General features: G+C 36.4%; 1 protein-coding gene across 1 annotated transcript in view; it reads left to right on the top strand.

The window, feature by feature from the left end:
• The window catches only part of CDH18 (cadherin 18), a 376876-nt gene that overhangs the window by 313477 nt on the left and 39824 nt on the right, over window positions 1–23575 (top strand). The window contains exon 8 of the mRNA XM_065905363.1: window positions 11664–11785. Coding sequence (XP_065761435.1) covers window positions 11664–11785 — 122 coding nt within the window. The remainder of the gene's footprint in view (window positions 1–11663; window positions 11786–23575) is intronic.

The following is a 23575-nucleotide window of genomic DNA, read 5'->3' as shown; positions in this document are numbered from 1 at the left end:
TATTTGTAGCATTTGGCACAATTGACAAGTTCTTCAAAACAAGCTCTTTCTTTAGCTAAAGGAAACTACATTCTTACTCCTTCACCAATTCTTCATCTTTCCATTCACTGAATTGTGGTGTATCTTGATTTTCAGATCTCAGACTTTTCTTGAATTACTGGCCAAATAATGTCATTCAGTCATATAGACTTTTGTAGCATCTACATATTGATGACTCTTGACTTTAAGTCTGTGGCAGCTTGGTCACTTTATCCCTGAATACATTAGGTATCCTAATATCTTCAGTTAAGAGGTCTCAAACTTGACATAAATCAAATAAATCTTTTCCTCAAAATCTAATTTCCTAAAAATTTAAAGTCTTCTCTGTAAGAGACCTTATCCATGTAAAACTGATGATCATATACTTCAGTTTCTATGTATATTACCCAAAGTCATATCTGGCTCTTCTCTTTCTGTGATGCTGCATGTCCAATTCATCAGACACTTCTGTTCAATTCACTTCAGTAGCTCAGTCATGTTGGATTCTTTGTGACCCCAAGGACTGCAGTGCCCCAGGCCTCCCTGTCTATCACCAACTCCCAAACTTACTCAAACTCCTGGCATCGAGTCGGTGATGCCATCCAACCATCTCATCCTCTGCTGTCTCCTTCTCCTCCTGCGTTCAATCTTTCCAAGCATCAGAGTCTTTTCAAATGAGTCAGTTCTTCGCATGAGATGACCAAAGTATTGGAGCTTCAACTTCAGCGTCAGTCCTTCCAACGAATATTCAGCACTGACTTCCTTTAGAATTGACTAGTTGAATCTCTTTGCAGTCCAAGAGACTCTCAAAAGTCTCATCCAACACTAAGTTCAAAAGCATCAATTCTTCAGCGCTCAGCTTTCCTTATAGTCCAACTCTCATATCCATACATGACTACTGGAAAAACCATAGCTTTCACTAGAGGAAATTTTGTTGGCAAATTAATGTCTTTGCTTTTTAATATGCTGTCTAGGTTTGTCAGAGATTTTCTTCCAAGAAGCAAGTGTCTCTTAATGTCATGGCTGCAGTCACCATCTGCAGTGATTTTGGAGCCAAAGAAAATAAATTCTGTCACTGTTTCCATTTTTCCCCATCTATTTGCCATTAAGTGATGGGACCAGATGCCATGATCTTAGTTTTCTGAATGTTGAGCTTTAAGCCAACGTTTTCACTCTCCTCTTTCACTTTCATCAAGAGGTTCTTTAGTTCTTCTTCACTTTCTGCCATGAGAGTGGTGACATCTGCATATCTGAAGTTATTCATATTTCTACTAGCAATTTTGATTCCAGCTTGTGCTTCATCCAGCCCAGCATTTTGAATGATGTACTCTGCATATAAGTTAAATAAGCAGGGTGATAACATACAGCCTTGACATACTCCTTTCCTGATTTGGAACCAGTCTGTTGTTCCTTATCAAGTTCTATCTGTTGCTTCTTAACCTGCACCCAGATTTCTCAGGAGGCAGGTCAGGTGGTCTGGTATTCCCATCTCTTTCAGAATTTTCCACAGTTTGTTTTGATCCACACAGTCAAAGGCTTTGGCATAGTCAATAAAGCAGAAGTAGATGTTTTTCTGAAATCATTTTGCTTTTTTGATGATCCAATGGATGTTGGCAATTTGATCTCTGGTTCCTCTGCCTTTTCTAAATCCAGTTTGAATATCTGGAATTTCACGGTTCACATACTATACTGTTGAAGCCTGCCTTGGAGAATTTTGAGCATGACTTTGCTAGTGTGTGAGATGAATGCAATCATGCAGCAGTTTGAACATTTTTTGGCATTGTCTTTCTTAGGGATTGGAATGATAACTGACCTTTTCTAGTCCTGTGGCCACTGTTGAATTTCCCATATTTGCTGGCATATTGAGTGCAGAACTTTCACAGCATCATCTTTTAAGATTTGAGCTAGATCAACTGGAATTCTATCATCGCCACTGACTTTGTTAGTAGAGATTCTTCCTAAAGCCCCCTTGACTTCACATTCCAGCATGTCTGGTTCTGGGTGAATCATCATGGTGGTTATCTGGGTCATGAAGATCTTTTTTGTATAGGTCTTCTGTGTATTCTTACCACCTCTTCTTGATATCTTCTGCTTCTGTTAGGTCCATACCACTTCTGTCCTTTATTGTGCCCATCTCTGCATGAAATGTTCCCTTGGTATCTCTAATTTTCTTGAAGATATCTCTAGTCTTTCCCATTCTGTTGTTTTCCTCTATTTCTTTGCATTGATCACCGAGGAAGACTTTTTTATCTCTCCTTTCTATTCTTTGGAGCTCTGCATTCAAATGGGAATATCTTTCCTTTTCTCCTTTGTTTTTTGCTTTTCTTCTTTTCACAGCTATTTGTAAGGCCTCCTCAGACAACCATTTTGCTTTTTTGCATTTCTTTTCCATGGGGATGGTCTTGATCCCAGTCTCCTGTACAATGTCACGAACTTCCATCCATAGTTCATCAGGCACTCTGTCTATCAGATCTAGTCCCATAAATCTATTGCTCACTCCCACTGTATAGTCATAAGGGATTTGATTTAGGTCACACCTGAATGGTCTAGTGGTTTTCCCTACTTTCTTCAATTTAAGTCTGAATTTGGCAATAAGGAGTTCATGATCTGAGCCACAATCAGCTCCCGGTCTTGTTTTTGCTGACTGTATAGAACTTCTCCCTCTTTGGTTGCAAAGAATATAATCAATCTCATTTTGGTGTTGATCACCTCATGACGTCCATGTGTAGAATCCTCTCTTTTGTTGTTGCAAGAGGGTGTTTGCTATGACCAGTGCGTTCTCTTGGCAAAACTCTATTAGCCTTTGCCTTGCTTCATTCCGTACTCCAAGGCCAAATTTGCCTGTTACTCCAGGTGTTTCTTGACTTCCTACTTTTGCATTCCAGTCCCCTATAATGAAAAGGACGTCTTTTTTGGATGTTAGTTCTAAAAGGTCCTGTAGGTCTTCAAAGAACTGTTCAACTTCAGCTTCTTCAGCATTACTGGTTGGGGCATAGGCTTGAATTACCATGATACTGAATGGTTTGCCTTGGAAATGAACAGAAATCATTCTGTCATTTTTGAGATTGCATCCAAGTACTGCATTTCAGACTCTTTTGTTGACCATCATGGCTACTCCATTTTTTCTAAGGGATTCTTGTAAACAGTAGTAGATGTAATGGTCATCTGAGTTAAATTCACCCATTCCATTCCATTTTAGTTCACTGATTCCTAAAATGTTGATGTTCACTCCTGCCATCTCCTGTTTGACCATTTCCAATTTGCCTTGATTCATGGACCTAACATTCCAGGTTCCTATGCAATATTGCTCTTACAGCATCGGACTTTGCTTCTATCACCAGTCCCATCCACAACTGGGTATTGTTTTTGCTTTGGCTCCATCCCTTCATTCTTTCTGGAGTTATTTCTCCACTGATCTCCAGTAGCATATTGGGCACCTACCAACCTGGGGAGTTCATCTTTCAGTATCCTATCATTTTGCTTTCTAATACTGTTCATGGGGTTCTCAAGGCAAGAATCCTGAAGTGGTTTCTATTCCCTTCTCCAGTGGACCACATTCTATCAGACCTCTCCACCATGACTCGTCCGTCTTGGGTGGCCCCACAAGGCATGGCTTAGTTTCATTGAGTTAGACAAGGCTGCGGTCCGTGTGATCAGATTGGCTAGTTTTCTATGATTATGGCTTCAGTGAGTCTGCCCTCTGATGCCCTATTGCAACACCGACCTTCTTACTTGGGTTTCTCTTACCTTGGACGTGGGGTATCTCTTCACGACTGCTCCAGCAAAGCGCAGCCTCTGCTCCTTACCTTGGAGGAGGTCGATCCTCCTGTCCCTGAAGGTGGAGTAGCTCCTCTCAGCCCTCCTGAGCCGGCACACCCGCTACTCCTCCGACGTGGGGTTGATCCTCTTGGCCGCCGCCCCTGGCCTCGGATGTGGGGAAGCTCCTCTTGGCCGCTCCTGTGCTGTCGCAGCCTGGCGCTCATGGTCGCCGTCCCTGACCTTGGGCGAGGGGTAGCTCCTCACGGCCACGCTTCTGAGCGGTCAGTCAAAGGATTAGACTATGAATTAAATGAAGTATACCTTTACCTAGTATCTGGCATATGGTGTCGTAACAAGTGACAGCTCTTATAATTACCATAAATATGAATGAATTATGTGCTAAATCAGTATCTGTCATTACTTGTTATATCTTCATGGGGCTTGAGACAAAATTACATTTTGGAAACCACTAGAAAGTAGCATGCAGATGAAAAAATTGAAATGCATTTTTAAAATTTTTTGTATACAATGATAAATTATTCAAGTACCTCTATCAACATTTTAAAAGCAATTTTTAACTGGAGACCTGTTACAATACATTCATTAAACTCTCTTAACTGTGATTGATTTTATATGAAACTTACTTAAGTAAATGTCCATAATCAACTGTATGTTAGTAATCATAATCAGATTCTCTCTAGGATGTATGAGAATTCTATTCTCCTTAACTAAGAGTTTTGTTTTTTGTTTTTAATGTGGCTAATGTTGAAATGTCCTAGGTTGTACAGATCTTGTCACATTTCAATGGGCTTTCAAATGCACACTTCCATGGTAATCACATCCTTATCAAGCTACTGAACATTTCTGTAACCTCAGATAAGTTCTCCTCTACAGTGAATTCTCTTACCCTTCACCCCTCAGAGGTAGCAATATTGTCATTTATTTCTGCCACTTCTAGAATTTCATATAAATACAATCTAAAAGTATAGAAGATTGGGTTGTTGTTGTTGAGTCACTAAGTCGTGTCTGACTTTTTGTGACCCCATGAACTGCAGCATGCCAGGCTTCCCTGCCCTTCACTATCTCATGGAGTTTGCTCAAACTCATGTCTATTGAATCTGTTATGCCATCTGACCAGCTCATCATCTGATGGCCCCTTCTCTTCCTCTGTTCAGTCTTTCCCAGCATCAGGGTCTTTTTCAATGAGTCTGCTCTTCACATCAGGTGGCCAAAGTACTGGAGCTTCATCATAAATTCTTCCAATGAATATTCAGGGTTAATTTCATTTAGAATTGACAGGATTGATTTCCTTGCTGTACAAGGGACTCTGAAAATTCTTCTCCAGCACCACAATTTGAATGCATCAATTCTTTGGTGCTAAGCCTTCTTTATGGGTCATCTCCTCATATCCATACATGACTACTGGAAAAATCATAGCTTTGGCTATATATGGACATTTGTTGGCAAAGTGATATCTTTGCTTTTTAGTATGCTATCTAGGTTTGTCATAACTTTTGTTCCAAGGAGCTAGCATCTTTTAATTTCATGACTACAGTCACCATCTACAGTGATTTCAGAGCCAAGAAAATAAAATCTGTCACTGTTTCCACTTTTTCCCCATCTATTTACCATGAAGTGATGGGACCCTATGTCATGATCTTAGTTTTTTTTTTTTTAATGTTGAATGTTAAGTCAGCTTTTTCATTCTCCTCTTTCACCCTCATTAAGAGGTAGTTTAGTTCCTCTTTGCTTTCTGCCTTAGAGTTGTATTATCTGCATATCAGAGGTTGTTGTTATTTCTCCGCTGGCAATCTTGATTCCAGTTTGTGATTCATCCAGCTTGTTACCTTGTTATTGCATAAAGCCTGGATGATTTTTGCATAGTATAGTTTCTACTGAAAATCACATGAATAGGATTGTCAGTGTGCCCCCCCCCCTTTTTTTTTTTTTTGGAAAGGATTAAATTCAATATTCTGCTGTCTCCTAGTCTCAGTGTTTTAAAGTTTACATAACTTCCTTAATTGTGTCTGAAAAGTACAGTTTGGCCCATAGCACCATTCTAACTCCTGTTTATGATTAAATAATTAAGTTATAGAAATAACAAATAACTTTCCAAAGTTCATATTCCTTAAGGGTTCTGGAAAGTGGCTCCTACTGAATAAGTTGTCTGAAGACAGCATATTTTTATTTACTGTGCCATCAAAAGGAATGAACACTTATTTTTAGAAATGCAGCATGAGCCTGAAATTAATAGTAGCAATAACAGAAATGTTGCATTAAGAATTCCTGGGACATTATCCAGTTTTTACCATAACAAAATACTTCTCACACATAAAAATATGTCTGCATTTATAGATAAAGTGATTGACATTCAAAGAACAGAATACTAACCGTAGGACTGAGGGAAATTAAAAAAAAAATACCAAAGGAGCTTGCTAATTTACTAATATAGATTTAGCTAATTTCATTATTGAGCAGAAATACTAGAATGAGTGTAGGTAAGCCACAATTGGCTACAAAGCTATAATGAGTTTTCCACTCTAATTATCTGAAATTATAGTTTTTATACACCATCCTACTTTTAGGAAATAGCAATTATTCAATTTGCATCAGTGTTGGAATTAAGTTTACTCTGAGACGGTTTTTCATGACTCTTCATCAGTATCCCTTGAGATTCCCCTGACAATGCATGCCCTACAGATCACTGGTTACATCCACAATAAGGTTAGATTCTTTTCCCTAGGGAACAGAAAATGATAGTACACCTACATACAAATAAGTATCTGTTTGATCCCAGCTCTGTACATTTAATCCTTAAGTGATAGAATAGTAATTGTACACTGGAGATACAATATATAACATTAGAGAAACATGGAGAGAGTCTGTTTCCATCCAGGAGGATTTAGTTTCCTGTGCCCGAGTGCGGAGTATGGGCAAGGCTATGCCAATTCCAGAGGACAGCACGAGCAATGCAGAGGTCGGGCAGTGAGAAGGTGATATTTGAAAACAGTCAAATGCTTAGTCCTTCTTTTATTCTAGTCTTTCCTCAAGACACAGTCTTCCCAGAATGCTTTCCTAAAAACTTTTTAATTTTTTTTTAAATTGAAGGATAATTACTTCACAGCATTTTGTGGTTTTCTGTCACACATCAAGAATCAGCCATACATACACCCTTGTCCCTTCCCTCTCCAACCTCCCTCCCATCTGCCTCCCCACCCCAGACTTCAGCCTGTTTCAGCCCCTGTTAGAGTTCTCTGAGTCCTGCACGAAATTCCCGTTGGCTATCTGTTTTACACATGGTGTTATAAATTTCTATGTTGCTGTCTCCATACATCTCCCCTTCTCCCTCCTCTCTTCCCACCTTGTTCATAGGTCTGTTTTCTATGTCTCTTTCTACATTGCTGCCCTGAAAATAAATTCATCGGTACCATCTCTCAGATTCCATATATATATATATATGTGTGTGTGTATGTGTTTGTGTGTGTGTGTGAGAGAGAGAGAGAGAGGGAGAGAGACAGAGGGGGAGAGAGAGAGAGAGAGTATACAATATTTGTATTTCTCTTACTGACTTACTTCACTCTGTATAATGGGCTCTAGTTTCATCAACCTCATTAGAACAAATTCAGATGTATTCATTTTTATGACTGAGTAGTATTCCATTGTATATATGTACCACAGCTTCTTTATCCATTCATCTGCTGATGGACATCTAGGTTGCTTCCATGTACTAACTACTGTAAATAGTGCTGCAGTGAACATTGGGATACATGTCTTTCCTGAAAACATTTTTCTGATACAGCAAGATAACATCTAGTTCTTCTCATTCAGATAAGGAGCAGAGAATTTTGATGCAATTTAAGGCTGCTGATACCAATGATTCAAACTAATGATATTATTCTTGCCTCAGATTTCTAGAACAGATTTCTTTTGTCTGCTCTTAAAAGTGAACAAATATCCGGTTGTGAACTATAGGAATAAACTAGCACATATATATAAGGTCTGAGAAGTAATTCATAACCCTGACTTTGCCAAGATAAGCCATTTAAAATGTGTCAGTTTCACTTTGGTAATTTGCAAAATGAAAATTCATACTGAATATTCTTTTATACTTTTAAAATTATAAAAAGATCAAGTATGATCAATATCAGCTTCCACAAAAGCTTAGCAATGCCGTTTTTTCATAATGTGTTACCGTGTTAGTTGCTCAGTTGTGTCTGACTCTTTCCAACAAAGTCTGAATAGATGCAATAACTGTGGTTAGTTTATATCATCAGTTCAGTTCAGTCGCTCAATCATGTCCAAATCTTTGCGACCCCATGGACTGCAGCATGCCAGGCCTCCCTGTCCATCAACAACTCCCAGAGTTTACTCAAACTCATGTCCATTGAGTCAGTGACGCCATCCAATCATCTCATCCTTTGCCCTCCCCTTGTCCTCCTGTCTTCAATTTTTCCCAGTGTCAGGGTCTTTTCAAATGAGTCAGTTCTTCACATCAACTAGCCAAAGTATTGGAGTTTCAGCTTCAGCATCAGTACTTCCAATGAATATTCAGGATTGATTTCCTTTAGGATGAATAGCAGCAGAGCTACAGCAATAGTTAAAATCTTAGGAACCAAATGTTGATTGAAATATAATTTTCAGACATATCTCAGAAGACTGCATTTAAAATTGTAGTATTTTGTAAAGATGAAAAAAAAAACACATGCAAAACTAAATAATTCATTGCAAAATGAAGTAGTATATTGTTGAGGATAACCTTCTTAATACTATTAATTCTTGAGTACAGTGATATAAAATATATTTATTATTATGCTTTGCAATATCTTCTTTGTTGATATTGAGTTAAATATACAGACTTCTAGCTTTGTTGTTGTTTAGTCAGTAAGTTGTATCCAACTGTTTTTTGACCCCATGGACTATAGCCCTCCAGGCTCCTCAGTCCATGTGATTCTCCAGGCAAGAATACTGGAGTGGGTTGCAATTTCCTACTCCAGGATATCTTCCCAATCCAGGGATCAGACACACATCTCCTGTGTCTCCTGCATTAGCAGGTGGATTCTTCATCACTATGCCACTTGGGAAGCCCCTTTTTCATAATAAGTCACTCTAAATAAGCAAATATTTTAATCAACATTGAGATTACTTTAATTTCATAGATCTAATTGTCTTTATAATATGAAGTTGACTAATATGACACATCAGCACCCCATTATCTTTTATTGTACATTGACAAAAATAAGTGCCTATTCTATTGGTCATTATATTAAGCTATTCATACACTATATTAATTTTAATATTTTATAACTTTTTTCTGTATATTTAGGTTTCCTTGGTGGCTCCATGGTAAAGAACCTGCATGCCAGTGCAGGAGACACAGGTTTGATCCTAGGGTCCTTGATTCATTGTTGTTTTATAGTCACTTAGTCATGTCCAAATCTTTGCAATCCCATGGACTGTGGCACACCAAGCTTCCCTGTCCTTCACCATATCCCTGAGTTTGCTCAAATTCATGTTCATTGAGTCAGTGATGCCATCCAACAATCTCATCCTCTGTCATCCACTTCTCCTCCTGCCTTCAATCTTTCCCAGCATCAGGCTCTTTTCCAATGGGTCAGTTTTTTTCATCAGGTGACCAAAATATTGGAGCTTCATCTTCAGCATCAATCCTTCCAATGAATATTCAGGGCTGATTTCCTTTAGGATTGACTGGTTGGGTCACCTTGCTGTCCAAGGGACTCTCAAGAGTCTTCTCCAGCACCACATTTTGAAGGTATCAATTCTTCAGCATTCAGCCTTTTTATTGTCCAGCTCTCACATCTGACATGGCTTCCGGGAAAACCATAACTTTGAATATATAGACTTTTGTAGGCGAAATGATGTCTCTGCTTTTTAGTATGCTGCCTAGGTGTGTCACTTCTTTTCTTCCAAGAAGCAAGTGTCTTTTAATTTCATGGCTATGTCCATTCTAACTGTTGCTTCTTGACCTGAATACAGGTTCCTCAGGCGGCAGATAAGGTGGTCTGATATTCCCGTCTGTTTAAAAATTTTCCACAATTTGTTGTGATCTACCCAGTCAAAGGCTTTAGCATAGTCAATAAAACAGAAGTAGGTGTTTTTTTTTTTCTTTTCTGGAATTTTCTTGCTTTTTCTATGATCCAGCAGATGTTGACAATTTGACATTTGGACCTCTGCCTTTTCTGAATCCAGCTTGTATATCTGGAAGTTCTCAGTTCACATATAGGCAAAGTCTAGATTGGAAAATTTTGAACATTACTTCGCTAGCATATGAAATGAGTGCTATTTTGCTGTAGTTTGAACAATCTTCGGTATTTCCTTATTTGGAACTGGAATGAAAACTGACTTTTTCCAGTCCTGTGACCACTGCTGAGTTTTCCAAATTTGCTGACATATTGAGTGCAGCACTTTAACAGCAACATCATTTAGGTTTTGGAACAGGCTAAGCTGAAATTCCATCACCTCCACTAGCTTTGTTCATAGTGATGCGTCCTAAGGTCCATTTTTTGTTTGTTTGTTTGTTTAGAATGTATGGATATTACATTTTATATCTTACTTTTTGCTATGTATGTTAAGAGAAGTATCTCTGTATTTTTTCTTCCTCCTTTAATGCTTTGACTTTTAGATAACTTTTATATTTTTTTAAAAAATTTCCCCAATTTCTTCTCTCTCTCTCTCCTTCCTTCTTTGTTTTGTTCCTTTAATGATGAACTAAGAAACATTTCCTGGAACTAAACAAGTAACAGTTTTCTTTTACATACCAATGGAATGAGTTTGGTATTATATTGTTTAATCCACTGACAGATAATACCTTTCATGAGTGGGAGTATCTGATAGTGATAGTAAAACTTTACTGGCCACAGAGAACAAGTTGTAGCATATTTCATCCTTTCTCTTCTCGAGAAAAGATTTATAAGATTGAAGATATCTTTTTCTTTAAGTGAAATTATCTAGGACTGATTTTTTATCTTTGAAAAATATTTTTAACCTAAAATTTATCTTCTTTAGTTATTGTAGTAGCATTCTGATTTCCTACATTTTTAAAAGCACCTATGTCATGTGTAATAAATAATGGATCACTTAAACATTCATTTTCTTTAATATTTCTGTATATGTGTTTTGATTCTTTTTTTCCTAATATGTTTTGTTTTTGCCTTTTCATTATTTTTCCATTATGAATTCTATATTTTTAGCTTTGACATATAAAATAAACTAAACATTTCTTTTGTTATATCTCATAACTAATAAACTTACTGAAAAATGGTAAGACTGCACTTTAGAAATATTTTAAAATAGTAGCTCTAATATTTTGATATTTAATCAGGGTTTTATATGAATTCTATGCTAAATTCTAATTTAAATTATTCTTTATTTTTCCCCAAGTATGATTTGACACTACAGACTGCATAGATTGTCCTGTAAAAAGAATTTTATCCTTGTGTAAAGAACTTTATTTTCTCCAAGTTGATTTAGACTTGAAACCTTGAACGTTTTAAAGATTATCTTATTTTTTTCCAACTACTGTGCTTTTCTTAGATTAATGATAAAACCAATTGTTCATCCCTTGGACTTTGACAGCATACAGTGAGTTCTGACAACTTTCTCCCACTCCAGTTCCTGAATAACATGTAATTTCCTTGATATGACAAAGTATCATTTTAGCATTCATGTCATGCCACGGTGTTCATTTTTCATTTTTCTGTAAGTTAATGAGTTCTAACAAAGAGTGCCTTCATAAAGTTGTCTTTTGCCAAAAGTCCTGCGGCAGCATGTGGGCTAGTGACAAGCTACAGTATTAAGGAGATTGGTTTTAAACTAAGTCTCTTAAAGTGTGCATGAAAATACTGAATGCATCCCTATGTGTTTTGCAGACAATCCGAGCTTGCTGAGCCATGTCACAGTGGGTATTAGAGTTCTGGATGTCAATGACAATCCACCCGAGCTTGCCAGGGAATATGATATTGTTGTCTGTGAAAATTCTAAGCCTGGTCAGGTAAGTTAATTGTTTCCTTCCAAATAATTTGAATGGGTGAAAAGTAAGCAGCTCTGTTTCTATTATTCTTAGGTATAATCCTCAAAAATCCCTCAGTGTTATTTTTGTGCTTAGTACAAAAAATTTTATAAAGCTTTAAGTACCAAATAGATTTCTTGAGAACCACAGAAAATAAATGTTCTCTGGATCACAAATGCAATTCAACAAATGAACTCCTTCATTCATGTATTTTTTATGCCAGTAGAATTATACTGAATGATTTGCATACAGTCCTGTATTAAGTGAGGAGGAAACAGTGAACTTTCCTGCCCTGATGAAGCTTATAAACTAGAGTGGGGAGAAGAAAATGGCCTGGTCTATTTTGGGGGGAATGTGGGAGCAGCTTACAGTGGCCATTGAGTAATATTGATACTAGAAGGTGATTAGGTTTCAACATGAAGAATGTATATGTTTTGAGGAGGTAGGGAGAATGAAGGATGGACAGAAGAACTGGAACATGGAACATGAGTTTGGATGTAGTGTGGCAGCCAGTTAAAGGAGCATGGTGATTCCATAGGGAGACCAATGTCATTGATGCCCATAAAGCAAGTGAGCTATGGGAAGGGGATGTGCCTCTGTCTTCTCCGCTGTGTAACAAATTACACAAACTTAGCAACTTCAAACCCCTATTTAGCAGCCCATATTTTCTGCAGGTCAGAATTCTGCTCACAGCTTAGCTCAGCCTCTGTGGGGGTATCACAAGATGGAATCAAGTTGTGTTCTTCCCTGAGACTGGGAGAACTCTTCCCTGCTCACGTTGGTAACATTCAGCTACTTTCAACTGCAGACCTGAGAGTTTCAGTGTTCCCCAGAGTTCTGAGATGCCTCCACAGTTGTTTTTGCTTGTTTGTTGTTCCTTTTGTGTCTGTTTTTTTGGTTTGTTTGTTTGTTTGTTTTTTGGTCATATAGGCTTTCCCAATATGGCCACTTCAAATAAGTAGAGAGTCTTTCTGAAGAGTCTGACAGTTTCATACAATGTAATGTAGTGTTACCAGAGTGATATATCCTATTTCCATATTCTGTTGGTCAAAAGCAAGAAACAAGACACACCTAGAATTCAAGAAAAGGGATCACAAGGAGGCATGGATTCCATGATGGACACCTTGAAGTCTGTCTGTCACATGAATCAAGAGAAGTGAAAATGGTCTGGGTCTAGTTCAGTCAGATAGCTACTGTCTTTGGTAAACCAGAATAAATATATCATACAAAATTATTTTAAATCACTTTGAAACTTGTGATACAATTATGGTTGTGAGAAACACTGGCTTGTGTATTTGTGTGTGAGGACAGTCAGGTATGGCTTGTTAAAATAATCATTGCTTATATGTTTTTAATATCTCCAGGGGAGATATTCACATACATATAAATGCAGGACTCTGTATAGAGCTTACATAAAGTTTTCTCATGTCTATTTCTCACAGGAAAGTTAGAAAATATGAGTGAGAACAAAATGATTAAAAATTATATTACTTTTAGGTATTAACAGGTTATCTGTTTTACTCTTAGCAATATATTAAGATTATCACTTCTGTTGCTTAAATTTTTTTTTCCCCACTTTACCATGTGAAAAAAAAAACAGAGTTTTGTGGTACATATATAAAATTATTTACTTACCAAATCACACTTTAATAGTGCTAGGAATGGATTCACACATCCTAAAATTATTTTATTAGCATATATTATACAAATACAATTGAATAGGAAAATGATAAACATTCAAATAGAAAATTTAGATTTAAAAAAAGTCATTTAATATGGGATTTCAGTTTTGGTAATAGTATCAGATTAGACATAGCTGATGAGAAAATAGTACAAGTAGAGAACTGCAAATTAGATTAGATTAAAATATTCATGTTAAAGAATGGAAAGACAAGAAGGTAGAAAGTATAAATAAGAATAAGAAAAATATAGAACATGCAGATCTAATATACAAATTAATCAATTCTCAGAAGGATATTAAAAAAGAAAACTGGGCATAAGTAATATTTGAGGTGATCATGACTGTAAAATTTTCCATACTGTTGACAAACATCCAAGTCAAGAATTCAAGAAACAGAGAAAAACAAAAAACTGAGCAACTGTTTATAAAAATAATTTTACCTAGATAAATTGAAATAAAATTTCAAAAATAAAGTTAAACTTAAAATATCAAGAGAAAAGAGCATTATACTGTTAAGAAAAAAATGAATGTAATGCCAGGCAGAGGTCTTAAGATGACATCAAAAGCATAATTGAAAAGTCAGTAAATTTGACTTGATCAAAATTAAGCATTTCTGTTTTCTGAAAGACTGTTAAGAGGATGAGAAGTAAAATCATAGAATGAAAAAATATATTTGTAAACCATTTATCCAATGAAGGATTAGCATGTACAATATAAAAAGAATACTCAAAACTTTCTAAAGGACAATTTTAAAAGCTGATTATTTAATCAGGAAGAATAAAATCCCTCCCTAAGGGAAGATAATTCCCAAGAGCCAGAAGATCATATCTGGTAACCATAAATTCTTTTTCTCCCAAAAATGTTCCTCAAAAATAACGATAACAAGAGTTCATATTTAGACCAAAAAAAAAAAAAGAGAGAGAGAGAGAAAGTTTCTTACCATAATAAGCATACTAATGATTTCTTTCTTTTTTTTTTTTTTTTGAGGGGGAGAAGGGAAGGTAATCAAATAGGCAGTTTGAAGTGGCAAGAATTCTTAAAGATCAAAGCAATTTGTAATTATATTGGTAATGTTAAATTATTGGTAAGTAAATAGCCCCTTTAAAACACTTTAAATTTGGGGTAATTGATAAACTTCTAAATTATAATAGATTGTATGTGTCAAGAATGAAAACTGTAACTTTAAGTGACGAAATGGTAAAAGTCTGTGTAACCAACAACATAATAGAAATTAGAATTTAAAATATTCCTAAATAAAGTGATTTTAAAGTTTTTTTTTTATCCTTATTACATTAATTAAAATTTAAGGACTAAAGAGCCTCTTTATGAAAGTGAAGAGGAGAGATAAAAAGTTGACTTAAAACTCAGCTTTCATAAAATTAAGATCATGGCATCAGGTCTCATCACTTCATGGGCTCCAAAAATCACTGTAGATGGTGACTGCAACCATTAAATTAAAAGACACTTGTTCCTTGGAAGAAAAGTTATGACCAATCTAGACAGCATAATAAAGAGCAGAGACATTTCTTGACTAACAAATGTCCATCTAGTCAAAGCAATGATTTTACCAGTAGTCATGTATGGATGTGAGAGCTGGACTATAAAAAAAGCTGAGCACTGAAGAATTGATGCTTTTGAACTGTTCTATTGGAGAAGACTATTGTGAGTCCTTTGGACAGGAAGAAGTTCCAACCAGTCCATCCTAAAGGAATTAAGTCCTGAATATTCATTGGAAGGACTGATATTGAAGCTGAAATTCCAATACTTTGGTCAACTGATGCAAAGAACTGACTCACTAGAAAAGATGGCATCACCCACTAAGTGGACATGAGTTTGAGTAAACTTTGAGTGTTGGTGATAGACAGGGAGGCCTGGCATGCTGCGGTTCATGGGGTCACAGATAATTGGACACGGCTGAGCAACTGAACTGATCTGAAATTAATTAAAATATTCATTTGTTTAAATAATTTGCTCACTGACAATATTATTGCATGTGGCTTTATTTTTATTTCTTCATATTTTACAATACAAAGGTAGAGGAAAATGATTTTTATATAGGATCTATTTTAAAGGATTATAGAAGGGAATATTCAAAAATAGGATGTAATTCTAATAAAATATGAAATCTATAACCAATTTAATATTTCCAAAACAATCCAGAAAATTCTGTGAATTTTTTAAAGCTGAAAGTTAAAGTGACAAATTTTCATATTTGCTCTTGAGATATAGTTTTATTTTTTAACAAAAGATAGGCAAAATAAAAGGGAAAGGTTTAGTACATAAAATTATAATAGGTAGGTAGAATCATGGCAATTTAAAAAAAAAAAAAATAAGATAATAAATATAGAATGAGTCCAGTTCAGTTTAGTCACTTAGCCGTGTCTGACTTTTTGCGACCTTATGGACTGCAGCATGCCAGGCCTCCTGTCCATCATCAACTCCCAGAGTTTATTCAAACTCATGTCCAGTGAGTCGGTGACGCCATCCAGCCATCTCATCCTCTGTCGTTCCCTTCTCCTCCTGCCTTCAGTCTTTCCCAGCATTGGGGTCTTTCCCAATGAGTCAGTTCTTCTTCGCATCAGGTGGCCAGGGTTTTGGAGTTTCAGCTTCAGCATCAGTCATTCCAATGAATATTCAAGACTGATTGTCTTTAGGATGGACTGGTTGGATCTCCTTGCAGTCCAAGGGACTTTCAGAGACTTCTCCAATACCACAGTTCAAAGGCATCAATACTTTTGCTCTCAGCTTTCTTTATAGTCCAACTCTCACATCCATACATGACTACTGGAAAACCCATAGCTTTGACTAGACAGACCTTTCTTGGCAAAGTAATGTCTTTGCTTTTTAATATGCTATCTAGTTTGGTCATAACTTTTCTTCCAAGGAGAAAGCATCTTTTAATTTCATGGCTGCAATCTCCATCTGCAGTGATTTTGGAGCCCCCCAAAATAAAGTCAATCACTGTTTCCCCATCTATTTGCCAGGAAGTGATGGGACCAGATGCCATGATCTTAGTTTTCTGAATGTTGAGCTTTAAGCCAACTTTTTCACTCTCCTCTTTCACTTTCATCAAGAGACTCTTCAGTTCTTCACTTTCTGCCATAAGGATGGTGTCATCTGCATATCTGAGGTTGTTGATATTTCTCGCAGCAATCTTGATTCCAGCTTGTGCTTCATCCAGCCCAGTTTTTCTCATGATGTAAAAAAAAAAAAATTAAATAATGTAAACTTAAGAAGTATATTTCAGCATTTATATTAAAATAACATAGCCAAAATACTTTAAAAATATCTATTCTCATAATAGGTAAGAAAAAATGTCAATTTAATGTTGTTTATGAGATACATAGTCAATATAATAAAAAGCTTGAAAGAAAAATCATGGAGTTACTTGCATAATTGCCACATATATACTCACCCAACTACACATACACACATATACTAAGATACAAATTATCCCAGGAAATATTAGTAATATACAGAAGCACACTTATTGGGATAAAAAGGGTCAATGCAATAGATAGAAACAATTTTAAATTTTATATACTTATCAAAATTTCTTCAAAATAAGTAAAGCAAAAATGGATAGACAAATAAAGAAAAATATACAAGCCTATTATTATATTATGTGTTTTAGTATGCTTTTATGAGAAACTGATAGAATGATAACATAAAATTTTAGTAAGTATTAAGCTAAAAGTTTGAGCACCACAATTAACCAAGCTTTACTGTTTAATACATACAGAATATTGCAGTGAACAAATTTAAATTGCATTGGTTAAAATTTTACATAAATATTGACCAAAAATTTTCCATATTCAGCACCACTAAGCAAGTTTTAGTAATTGTCAATAATTGACTTCATTTTATTACAATAAAATAATGTTAAACACTAATTCAAAAATATTATTAGAAAAATTCCACCAAAATTTTAGTCATTTCTAAATAAGCATGAGCCAATGAAGTAATAAAAATTGAAACTATTTCAGTGGAATTATAATCAACATATACTATATCAAAAAAGAAAAAATTCAGTTTTTTTACTCATTTTATACTGATGACAAAAGTTTGAAATCAAAACTTTGAAGATTATAGTTTGAATTATATTCTCTTTCATGAACATAGAAATATTATAGACAAAATATTGTCAAAGAGAATCCAGAAAAAATAATACTTTAAACTGGAAAGGAGAAAAATTAAAACTCATTTTGATAGATGAAGCCAAATATTTTGATAAAGTTAAATACTCATTATTAATAACATTGCTACTAATAGTAGTGGTAATACTACTACGTTGCTATTGTTTGTGACCCCATGGACTATAGCCCACCAGGCTCCTCTGTCCATGGCATTTCCTAGGCAAGAATACTGGAGTGGGTAGCCATTTCAATTTCTAAGGGATCTTATGACCCAGAGAGCAAGCCCACATCTCCTGCTGTGGTAGACAGATTCTTTACCACTGAGTCACCTAGGAAGTCCAACTGAATTTGTGAATGACATTGATAATTCTGTTAAACATAGGGTCAATATAAATTTATTTCTACTTTTTCTCTATATCTGAAATGATTAGAAAATGAAACTTAAAATACTATGCCATTTAATATCACCTTAAGAACATAAAATATCTATAAGTATTGCTTTTCTTAGTTTCAATTGCCTCATCTATAAATTACATCTTTTAGTAAGCATAAGACCTTTCCTCCACTGAATCTTAGTTTTTTTGGCTCCTAGGTAATTCAGAGAATTCTAACTTGAATCATTTGACATGTGACATAAGGAGTCAAAATCATCACCTATTTGTAGGTGTTTTCATTTGGATTATTTCTTTTTTGAATTTTGTTTTAATTAATTAATAACTTTTACTTAAAGGTAATTTCAAAACTTCAAGGATAAATGTGATCTTGTATTAGGAGCAGCTCATAAGTTCCAGCTTTGTATTTGTAAGTGAAATCACTGAATTTTAGAGCTGAAGATACTCAGCCCTTGATCTTAGATCTGTTAATGCTTTCCCTGTGGATATATATGTGTTCTCTGTAATCAGAAATGCCAGTCTGTCTTCTGGCTTGAACTCTCTTCATACTGGCATAGGACCTTGAGATTTTCCATTGACCTCTCATGTTGTCCACTAATTGCTCATGAGTTCATTCACTCAGACATTATCACTAGTCATGCCACTCTCATGTCACGTTGTTTGTTATCCTGAGTCCTGCTGTTTCACTGTCCACACTGACCACGCAAACTCAGTAGCCTTTTTAATAAATGATTTTATGTGTTTGTTGGCAAATGCTCTCTTCATCTCTAGAATCCAAATATCTATAGAATTCAAACAGTTGGGATTCTATTAGTATAGGCCTAGATAAGATTCAAATTCCTTTATATATGCTGCTGCTGCTAAGTTGCTTCAGTCATGTCCAACTCTGTGCAACCCCATAGACAGAAGCCCACCAGGCTCCCATATCCCTGTGATTCTTCAGGCAAGAACACTGGAGTGGGTTGCCATTTCCTTCTCCAATGCATGAAAGTGAAAAATGCATGTGAAGTTGGTCAGCCACGTCTGACTCTTAGCGACCCCATGGACTGCAGCCTACCAAGTTCCGCCATCCATGGAATTTTCCAGGCAAGAGCACTGGAGTGGGGTGCTATTGCCTTCTCTGTTTAAATATGAAATACCTTAATAAAGCACCGAATATGTATGAACCTAACTGAGGCAGAAGACATTAAGAAGAGATGGCAAGAATACACAAAAGAACTATACAAAAAAGATCTTAATGACCTGGATAAACATGATGGTGTGATCACCACTCACTTAGAGTCAGACATCTTGGAGTGCAAAGTCAAGTGGGCCTATCTCTGTGGAAAAAAAAACAGTGGAGGTGATGGAATTCCAATTGAGCTATTTCAAGTCCTCAAAGATATTGCTGTGAAAGTGCTTCACTCAATATGCCAGCAGATTGGACAACTCAGCAGTGACCACAGGACTGGGAAAGGTCAGTTTCCATTCCAACCCCACGGAAAGGCAATGCAAAAGAGTGTTCAATCTACCTCACAATTGCACTCATTTCACATGCTAGCAAGGTCATACTCAAAATCCTCCAAGCTAAGCTTCAACTGTATGTGAACTGAGAGCTTACAGATGTGCAAGCAAGATTTAGAAAAGGCAGAGGAACCAGAGATTGAATTGCCAACATCCACTGGATCATCAAAAAAGTATGAAAATTACAGAAAAAACATCCACTTATGCTTCATTGATTGCCCTAAAGCTTTTGACTGTGTGGTTCATAACAAACTGTGGGAAAATGTTAAAGATATGGGAATACCAGACCACCTTACCTGCCTCACGAGAAATCTGTATGCAGGTCAACAGTTAGGACCAGATATGGGATTAAGGCCTAATTCAAAATTGGGGAAAGGAGTACATCAAGGCTGTATATTGTCACCCTGCTTTTTCAACTTATATGCAGAGTATATCATGTGAAATTCAGGATGGATAAAGTCCAAGCTGGAATCGGGACTGTGGGGAAAAATATCAGTAACCTCAGATATGCAGACAACACCACCCTAATGGGAGAAAGCACAGTGGATCTAAAGAGCCTCTTGATTAAGTTGAAAGAGGAGAGAGAAAGCTGGCTTAAAACTCAATATTCCAAAAACAAAGATCATGGCATCCAATCCCATCACTTCATGGCAAAGAAATGGGGAAAGAATGGGAACAGTGACAGACTTTATTTTCTTGGGTTCCAAAATCACTGCAGACAGTGACTGCAGCCATGAAATTAAAAGATGCTTGCCCTTGGAAGAAAATTAATGACAAACCTAGACAGGGTATTAAAAAGCAGAGACATCATACTTTGCCGGAAAAAGTCTATGTAGTCAAAGCTTTGGTTTTTCCAGTAGTCATGTATTGATGTGACAGTTCCACCATAAAGAAGGCTGAGCGCCAAAGAATAGATGCTTTTGAACTGTGGTGTTGTAGAAGACTCTTGAGAGTCCCTTGGACTCCACGGAGATCAAGCTAGTAAATCCTCAGGAAAACAGCCCTGAATATTCATTGGAAGGACTGATGCTGAAGCTGAAGCTCCAATACTTTGGCCACCTGATGTGGAGCCGACTCATTGGAAAAGACCCTGATGCTGGGAAAGATTGAGGGCAAGAGGAGAAGGGGATGACAGAGAACAAGATGTTTGGATGGCTTCACCGAGTCAATGGACATGAGTGTGAGCAAGCCCTGGGAGATGCTGAGGGACAGGGAAGCCTGGTGGGGAAGGACAAGGAAGCCTGGCCTGCTGCTGTTCATGGGGTCGCAAATTGTCACACACAACTAAGAAGCTGAGCAACGTTCTCCTTAAAGAAAAGCTATTCTGTTTTTTAGAGATGACTAAATTTATGGCAAATTCTTTCTTTTGTGAATCCCATCAACAATTTATATATTTATCTTTTCTTCATATGTGTGTTAAGTCGCTTCAATCGTGTCCAACTCTTTGCAACCCTTTGGACTGTAGCCCTCCAGGTTCCTCTGTCCATGGTTTTCTCCAGGCAAGAATACTGGAGTGGGTTGCCATTTCCTTCTCCAGGGGATCTTCCCAACCTGGGATTGAGCCTGCATCTCATGTCTCCTGCATTGGCTGTCATGTTCTTTAGCTCTAGTGCCACCTGGGAAGCCCTTTTTCTTCATATAACTGTTATTATTTTTGAGAAGTAATTGCTAGACTTGACACCCCAAAGTTCTAATATTTTTAATATAAATTTATTTATTTTAATTGGAGGCTAATTACTTTACAATATGTAGTGGTTTTTCCATACATTGACATGAATCTGCCACGGGTATACATGTGTTCCCCATCCTGAACCCCCTTCCCACCGCCCTCCCCATCCCATCCCTCTGGGTCATCCCAGTGTACCAGCCCCAAGCACCCTGTCTCATGCATCAAACCTGGACTGGCGATTCGTTTCACATATGATAATATACATGTTTCAATGTCATTCTTCCAAATCATCCCCCCCTCTCCCTCTACCACAGAGTCCAAAAGACTGTTCTATACATCTGTGTCTTTTGCAGTCTCGCATATAGGGTTATCATTACCATCTTTCTAAAATCCATATATATGCGTAAGTATACTGTATTGGTGTTTTTCTTTCTGGCTTACTTCACTCTGTATAATAGGCTCAAGTTTCATCCACCTCATTAGAACTGATTCAAATATATTCTTTTAAATGGTTAATATTCCATTGTGTATATGTACCACAGTTTTCTTATCCATTCGTCTGCTGATGGACATCTAGGTTGTTTGCATATCCTGGCTATTATAAATAGTTCTGTGATGAACATTGGGGTACACTTGTCTCTCTCAATTCTAACTTCCTCAGTGTGTATTCCCAGTAGTGTGATTGCTGTGTCATATGGCAGTTCTATTTCCAGTTTTTTAAGGAATCTCCACATTGTTCTCCATAGTGGTTTTACTAGTTTGCATTCCCACCAACAGTATAAGAGGGGTCCGCTTTCTCCACACCCTCTCCAGCATTTATTGCTTGTAGACTTTTGGATAGCAACCATCTGACTAGCGTAAAATGGTACCTCATTGTGGTTCTGATTTGCATTTCTCTGATAATGAGTGATGTTGAGCATCTTTTCATGTGTTTGTTAGCCATCTGTATGTCTTCTTTGGAGAAATGTCTGTTTAGTTCTTTGGCCCATTTTTTGATTGGGTCATTTATTTTTCTGGAATTGAGCTGCAGGAGTTGCTTATATATTTTTGGGATTAACTCTTTGTCAGTTGCTTCATTTGCTATTATTTTCTCCCATTCTGAAGGATCTCTTTTCACCTTGCTTATAGTTTCCTTTGTTGTGCAAAAGCTTTTAAGTTTAATTAGGTCCCATTTGTTTATTTTTGCTTTTATTTCCAATATTCTAGGAGGTGGGTCATAGAGAATCCTGCTGTGATTTATGTCGGACAGTGTTTTTCCTATGTTTTCCTCTAGGAGTTTTGTAGCTTCTGGTCTTACATTTAGATCTTTAATCCACTTTGAGTTTATTTTTGTGTATGGTGTTAGAAAGTGTTCTAGTTTCATTCTTTTACAAGTGGTTGACCAGTTTGCCCAGCACCACTTGTTAAAGAGATTGTCTTTTCTCCATTGTATATCCTTGCCTCCTTTGTCAAAGATAAGGTGTCCATAGGTGCATGGATTTATCTCTGGGCTTTCTATTTTGTTCCACTGATCTATATTTCTTTGTGCCATTACCATACTGTCTTGATGACTGTGGCTTTGTAGTAGAGCCTGAAGTCCGGCAGGTTGATTCCTCCAGTTCCATTCTTTCTCAAGATTGCTTTGGCTATTCAAACTTTTTTGTATTTCCATACAAATTGTGAGATTACTTTTTTCTAGTTGTGTGAAAAATACTGTTTTTAGCTTTATAGGGATTGCTTTGAATCTATAGATTGCTTTGGATAGTGTACTCATTTTCACTCGATTGATTCTTGCAATCCATGAACATGGTATATTTCTCCATCTGTTTGTGTCCTCTTTGATTTTTTTCACCAGTGTTTTATAGTTTTCTACATATAGGTCTTTTGATTCTTTAGGTAGATATATTCCTAAGTACTTTATTCTTTTTTTGCAGTGGTGAATGGACTTGTTTCCTTAATTTTTCTTTCTGTTTTCTCAGTGTATAGGAGTAGGAATGCAAGGGATTTCTGTTAATTTTATATCCTGTAAATACTATATTCATTGATTTTACTATATTCATTTATTAGCTCTAGTAATTTTCTTGTGAAGTCTTTAGGGTTTTCTATGTAGAGGATCATGTCATCTGCAAATGGTGAGAGTTTTACCTCTTCTTTTCCAATCTGTATTCCTTTTATTTCTTTTTCTGCTCTGATTGCTGTGGCCAAAACTTCCAAAACTATGTTGAATAGTAGTGGTGAGAGTGGGCACCCTTGTCTTTTTCCTGACCTTAGCGGAAATGCTTTCAATTTTTCACCATTGAGGATTATGTTCTAATATATTTTAATTAAGTTATGTGATTTCTTTGCATTCTTTAAGTACTATATTCACACTTAATACAATTGCTATCTTTAGTATCACAGTATCACATGATT

Source organism: Muntiacus reevesi, chromosome 14 (assembly GCF_963930625.1).
Source record: "Muntiacus reevesi chromosome 14, mMunRee1.1, whole genome shotgun sequence".
NCBI classification, from domain to species: domain Eukaryota; kingdom Metazoa; phylum Chordata; class Mammalia; order Artiodactyla; family Cervidae; genus Muntiacus; species Muntiacus reevesi.
This window is presented reverse-complemented; position numbering and strand designations above follow the sequence as displayed.